The following is a 6,665-nucleotide window of genomic DNA, read 5'->3' as shown; positions in this document are numbered from 1 at the left end:
CTGTGTGTGTGTATGTGTTTGAGAGAGAGAGAGAGAGAGAGAGAGAGAGAAACTCTTAAGGTTGATAGGCTAGACTCCAGAGGCGCCAATCTCTCTCTCTCTGTGTTACTAATAGAAGGTTGATAGGGTAGGGGCGAATATCTGTGTGTGTGTTAATTGCAGGTTGATAGGGTAGAGGCGCCAATCTCTCTCTCTCTCTCTCTCTCTCTCTCTCTCTCTCTCTCTCTGTTACTAATAGAAGGTTGATAGGGTAGGGGCGAATATCTGTGTGTTTGTTAATTGCACGTTGATAGGGTAGAGGCGAACATCTCTCTCTCTCTCTCTCTCTCTCTCTCTGTGTTACTAATAGAAGGTTGATAGGGTAGGGGCGAATATCTGTGTGTTTGTTAATTGCAGGTTGATAGGGTAGAGGCGAACATCTCTCTCTCTCTCTCTCTCGCTCTCTCTCTCTCTGCGTGTGTAATTTAGAGAGGAACCATGATTATCCGGCTGGACCCAGATAAAGCTGAGCTCGCTCTTGGGATTATAGGTAATTATAACAAAAACAGCTCCTAATCATATTCATCCACAGGCGCTAACGTTTTTGGTGGGCACATTATGATGATGATGATGATAATAATGGTCTGATCATACGTTGTGGCGCAGCGCAGGCAATGTTGCCAACTTCGCTTTCTTCGCCTCATCCGCGTAAGTGCCCACACGCCTTCTCCTCTCTTGATTGATTTATCAGCAATAACATCACCAAATCAGCCCCTCAATGTCACAAATCCATCTCACCACAACTAATCACAATCGAGCTATGGTCACTTCATGAATATATCGTCAAATCAGCCCGAAGGCTCTCACAAATCTATCTCATCACCACTAATCAATAATATATGAAAATAGTGGCAAATCCTTAAGGCAACTCCCTCACAACCTCACCACTACTTGTAACTAGATCACTTGCATGACTTATCTTTACACCCTAGCACTATTTGCAACTCTATGGCCTTTAAAGTATAATAACTATTGTCAATTAATGATCACTACCATATACTTGGTGTAAAGTTGTATGACAAGTTCATTTCACCAACACTTCAAACACTGTTTGCAACTCTCTATGGCCTTTAAAGTATAATAACTATTGTCAATTAATGATCACTACCATATACTTGGTGTAAAGTTGTAATGACAAGTTCATTTCACCAACACTTCAAACACTGTTTGCAACTCTCTATGGCCTTTAAAGTATAATAACTATTGTCAATTAATGATCACTACCATATACTTGGTGTAAAGTTGTAATGACAAGTTCATTTCACCAACACTTCAAACACTGATTGTTTACTAATTATCATGTTTATCATCTAACCAAAGTCGTCAATATTAACTTTTATAAAATTTTAGAGCTGTTATATCTTCTCTTGTCAAATTTATTTTATTAATAAATTCATAATTATAGATGTCTCGTCTTCTCTTTAAGAAGTAATGTCATCGTTAAGCACTAGCTATAATGAGTTGATAGTTGGAATTTATTCAAAGTATGATCCCCAAATTCATCATTTGTAAAGAAAGTCTACCAAGGAAACTCCTCGAGAAATCCATCACATGAATTCTAACCTCCTCTTCTTCCTAAAGGATGCTTGCTCTTAAGAAAAACATTAGATCCTTGCTAAGCATTTGAAAATGGGAACACACAGAAATCACTAATATTTTGTTTGGAAAAAGGAGTGATTTTTCCTTTACTTTTGTCATAAAACCAAATAAGTCCTTCAAAATAATGATCTCTAATGACTTCAACAAGTCTACTTTACTAAGCCCCAAATTTAGCATTCCCTAAATAATCACTAGTGACATTTTGAATGATAACTTTTCATGGCATGCATTTTCACTAAGAGTTCATTATTTTTTTCAATATATTCAATGTGTCTCAACCCCCAAGCTCTCCACTATATATGTCAAGACACTACCCATATCATGTGTACTTAGACCCTAATGCAAACCCTTTTCATGAAAGCTTGGAGTAATTTAAGATCCCTAATGTGGGAGATGCTCTTTTTATCAAAAATCTCATATAATCATGGTTTCCTCTAGTATGGCTTCCATATAAGGGTTTTTTAGGCATGTGAGTAGCACCTCTTATGTGATTATTAGCTCATGTGATAATATACATATCTAAGAATTGATTGCTACCCATGTAGAAAAGAGGAGGCTTTCTTGCTCTATTTCATTGAGACATAAAGTAATAATGTCCATGTTAAAAATCATTTTGATATGATCATAACCAAATTTCATGATAAGGATGTGTAAAGCGACTTATAAATCCCAAAAAATGATGTTAAACTCAAAAGGTGAACTCACAGTTCAAACCATTTGATACAATGCTAAGTTTCAAGGTAATTATGTCACATACATCCCTACATGTTAGTCAATTGTTAGAATATGTCTAGAGGGGTTCACTGTATATATATCCTCTATATCCATGGTACAAATAAGGGACCCCCTTGATTTTTAGTTTCTAGATAGGTGTGTGAATGTTTGGTTGATCAATGGTGAAGAGCTTTAAAAATTGGGCAAACGTTAAGAGAAAACCCTATTTTTTAGCTAAATTTGGGAAATTTTGGGTCCAAAAATGTAAAGTTTTGTATGTATGGACTATTTTTGGAGTTTTAAAGCTTAAAAAATTAGCTCGATAACCAAGAAAACCTCCACAAAATAGCATTTAGGCTAAAATTCGTCCCTAATGTTTATATCACATGCATTCAATGCCTATTTATATATATATTATTATCTGTGGATTTTTCTTAAATAAAACACAACCCTTTTTTATTTAATCTATAAGTAACCCCTTTATATGATACCCTTATATATGTAAAAATTGTATAAAATTTATATTTTTAAATCTCCTTATTTTAAATCCATGTGACACACATATATATTCATGAGTGAACCCCAAAACACCTCCCCCTCTCCCCTTGGGAAATATGTGCAGAATATTCACTTTAGGCCAATCTATAAGGTGTATCCTAGATATTAAAGAATGTGTATTGACTTTAGGTCAACATAAGAGGTATATTCTATATATTAAAGAACAACTAAGATGTAGAACTCAATAGATACAAAAGAAAACCACATTTTGAATTATAGCTCATTCTCAATCTATATACTTGGATATAGGTTTTGGATTTTCACTCTATCAAAATTTTCCAAAAAATATCCAAATTTTAATAGAGTGAAAATCGAAATTTAATAGAGTATATCCAGAATTTGGTTTTGTTGTTGAGTACACAGTGATTAGACAATTTCTTGTAAGGGAAATATTAATACAATGGGATTACATTCTTGTGGATCAATACAACTATGCCTCTCCTAATTTTATAGGGTTAAAAATTGTATGCAAAAGATGACTTCATCATTATGGATTTTTTTCAACAAAATAATGGTTATGATTGTAGGCCAATTGCATATGGGATGATTAAGCAAAATTCAACCGGAGATCTATCAGCAACACTATATGTTTTCAAGCTTTTGAATTGTATACTATGGTCATTTTATGGGTCTCCATGGGTTCACCCCAATGATTTTCTTGTCTTTCTCACAAATTTCATTGGTGCACTTATCGCGACTGCTTATATTGCCATCTACCTTTACTATGCAACAATTTCAGATAAGGTCAAATTCTTGTTCATTTTCTTTCATAAGGTTCTACATTTGACCTCTCTAAGATTTCTTGCTAGTAAGAATAATGATATCTACCACTTTAATTAATATCACAAAATTAATCAACTAGTTGATCTATTGGTTTGCTTATCTATCTATCTATCTATCTACTGATCCATTTATTTTTTCATTTATCCATCCATTTAGTGATCTATATGCAATATGTATGAATGTGTGTTTGCATATCCATCTTTTTCACCTATGCATCTATCAATCTATCTACTTACAACTACTTTTACCTATACATATTGGAATGACAATGTCTGCCCCAACTTTAACATAAGCAATTTCATTCACTTGTTCTATAGCAATCTCACTCATTGTTCCATGCTTAGTTTAGTCAAGCAAGCATTTAGCTAGATCATAAACATTTTGGATTGTTATTGCCCCTACATAAGCCATATGATGGTTCTCCATTAGTATGAAGCAATTGGGCTCCAAGGAAGAACTTATAAGTATTTTTAGTGCAAGGCCTAGTTTTGTTCAAATTAGTTAACCTACTATAAATAAAGTAGTTATAGCATTCAATAAGATGAAATTAGATAAAACCCAAAACTATTAACTTTTATCACTTGTGAGCATCCTAAATGCACCTAAAGGCAATCTCTTCAATCTTTAGGTGAAAATAAATGTTATCTTATTTTGATACCCTTAGTAAAATTAATATATGGCCTAATTTAAGAGGACTTTCAAGATCTAAAGAGTCATGTATTGAACATTTTTAACTAGAGTCTATTTGGAGGAGAGATTTTCCAAATCTACATACTATCTACAATAAGGCCAAAAAATTTGAAGCAAGTTCTTGATTTTCTAAGGGTCATGTTCACATGCTCAATACATATCCCATTTTATTTCTAACCTTATCATTGTGTTGTCCCCATGAGGTATATTATGCTTTGAAGTAATCTTGGGGTCTTCTGCTCCTTAAGCTGATCAAATGAACTTGGAGGATACATAGGGAAATTTTTGGCTACCTAATATTTATAATTGAAACATGTCTTGCAATTGGTAGTACTGATGCCAAAAGTAAGTTGAATGTTTTTAGGAACCTTTATGCCTTTTCCAAATCATTAACACTTGTAAAAGATAACTTTGAATTTTCAATATGTTTGTAAGAAATTAACATAAAGACAAAAAGTAGCCATACTCTATAAAGTGGTGATATAATAGTTCATCATGAGAAAACTACCGAGTCACTTGAAATGCATTATCACTCAAATAACATTCATTATCTATGTTGTCAAACAAAAGATATACTTTGTAGCCCTTGGAAGATGAAATTGAACATCATATTTACATGTTTTAATGGAAAGTTCATATTGAAGCTTCTTTTGTTTGAAATTGAATTTTAGCTTAAGGCAATTTGCCAATTGGTTGGTGTGGGTGGAAGCTTGGCCATTATGGGCTTATTTTTAGTGGCCCTTGATCACACACATAAAATGCGAATTATTCATGTGGGCCTAATATGTGCCATTATCTCAAGCTGCATGCACCTTGCTCTCTTGTCTCAAATTGTAAGTCATCCATACCTTGCATTCCCTACATGTCTAAGTTGGCTAAAAATGTATTTACATTTATTTCTTTTGATTTCCCACTTAATCTCATTTTGAAAATTGTTATGGAACCATGAATTACAACTATCAAACTAAGTGTCTACTTTTAAAAATTTATGTCAATAGGAAATGGCTTTCAAGTCCCTAGACACAAGGTTTCTTAGACCGACCTCATCATTTCTTGCATTTATAAAAGGGACGACATGGACATTGTATGGACTAGTGTACTTTGATCTCAATATTGTTGTGAGTCTCTCTCTCTCTCTCTCTCTCTCTCTCTCTCTCTCTCTCTCTCTCTCTCTCTCTCTCTCTCTCTCTCTCTCTCTCTCTCTCCCCCCATATGTGTGGTGTGTGCGTGTGTGCATGTGTGCATGTGCATGGCCACCTATGTGTGTGTATGTATGTAAGTAACAAAGAATAAGAGCTATTTCTTATCCTATTCTAGTGTAATTTCATATGCATGCTAAATGGGGAAAATAAAGGTTTTTCATTATCACTCAACTTGGTTTGCTTAGAGTAGCACAAAGTCATATTTTCATTTTTATTTTGAAAGATTGAGAATACCATGGGCTTGTTCAAAAGATTGTAGGATCTCATAAGAAAAGTTGAAGATATAATTATCTCTTAAAACTTATTAAATGTGTGTCTATAGGATGTTCTTGTGAAGGAGAGAAAGATATGGATTAAGAGGAGCTTGAACTATTTTAATTCACTATTTCTCTTGTATGGCCAGGTTCCTAATGCTATAGGCATTGCCATTGGGATTCTACAAGTTATTTTATTTATCATTATTCTAGCTCTTAGACCTAGAAATAACACATGTATATCATCAAAAGTGTTTCATAGTGAGTCAATGAAACTGGGACAACAAAATTGCTTTCACATTAATAGTATGAAAAAAAGTCCTCTAGAATTTACATGGAAATATGCTTTTGAACTCTAAAACATTGAAAAACTCAAGAGAATATGAAGAACATATTGCATGAGATTCATTTATTCTTTATTCTTTAAAGAAAAAACTTTGAGATCTTCACAAAAAGAACCAACTTTGACATTTTAGAGCATTGGTGTACATTTATTCTAGAAAGAAGAATTTCAATGCTTTTTTAACTCTTAGAGAGCTTTTATAAAACTTATTCCTATAGTTGTGTAAGTTATTGATTATCCACATTTCACTTCTTGCTTGATTAATTATATGGTTATTTAAGTACTTTCATCTTGGAGAAATGATTTCAATTTACTCTATTTCTCAAATATTTTATTTTGTGTCTATGTGCATGTGTCATTTTCATATATGTCACACATAAATTAAGTAAAAGAAAGAATAAGACATATGTATTAAAATTGAACTGAACATTAGCCCAAGTAGCAATGGATATGTTCCAAGCATGCCTAACTTGAGGACCCCTA

The 6,665-nt window shown here is 33.4% G+C and overlaps 1 protein-coding gene across 1 annotated transcript; it reads left to right on the top strand.

Moving 5' to 3' along the window:
• The first annotated feature begins 477 nt into the window (after positions 1-477).
• Positions 478-6,198, top strand: LOC148033702 (bidirectional sugar transporter SWEET5-like). The gene is made up of 6 exons (XM_087680953.1): positions 478-529; positions 651-687; positions 3,438-3,654; positions 5,055-5,216; positions 5,382-5,501; positions 5,989-6,198. The coding sequence occupies exons 1-6, from the start codon at positions 478-480 to the stop codon at positions 6,196-6,198; spliced, it is 798 nt and encodes a 265-aa protein (XP_087537079.1).
• Positions 6,199-6,665: the final 467 nt, after the last annotated feature.

This window comes from Lygodium microphyllum, chromosome 7, assembly GCF_053477565.2.
Source record: "Lygodium microphyllum isolate KBCC chromosome 7, Lygodium_microphyllum_v1.1.10, whole genome shotgun sequence".
NCBI lineage: Eukaryota > Viridiplantae > Streptophyta > Polypodiopsida > Schizaeales > Lygodiaceae > Lygodium > Lygodium microphyllum.
Note: the sequence above shows the minus strand (reverse complement) of the source record. Positions and strands in the feature narration are given on the sequence as shown.

Bases quoted from the DNA above. Each gene is read 5' to 3' on its own strand.
- LOC148033702 (XM_087680953.1), top strand. From the start codon at position 478: ATGATTATCCGGCTGGACCCAGATAAAGCTGAGCTCGCTCTTGGGATT. The intron at 688-3,437 runs GTAAGTGCCCAC...TTATGATTGTAG, and splicing joins GCTTTCTTCGCCTCATCCGC to GCCAATTGCATATGGGATGA. The intron at 3,655-5,054 runs GTCAAATTCTTG...ATTGAATTTTAG, and splicing joins ATGCAACAATTTCAGATAAG to CTTAAGGCAATTTGCCAATT.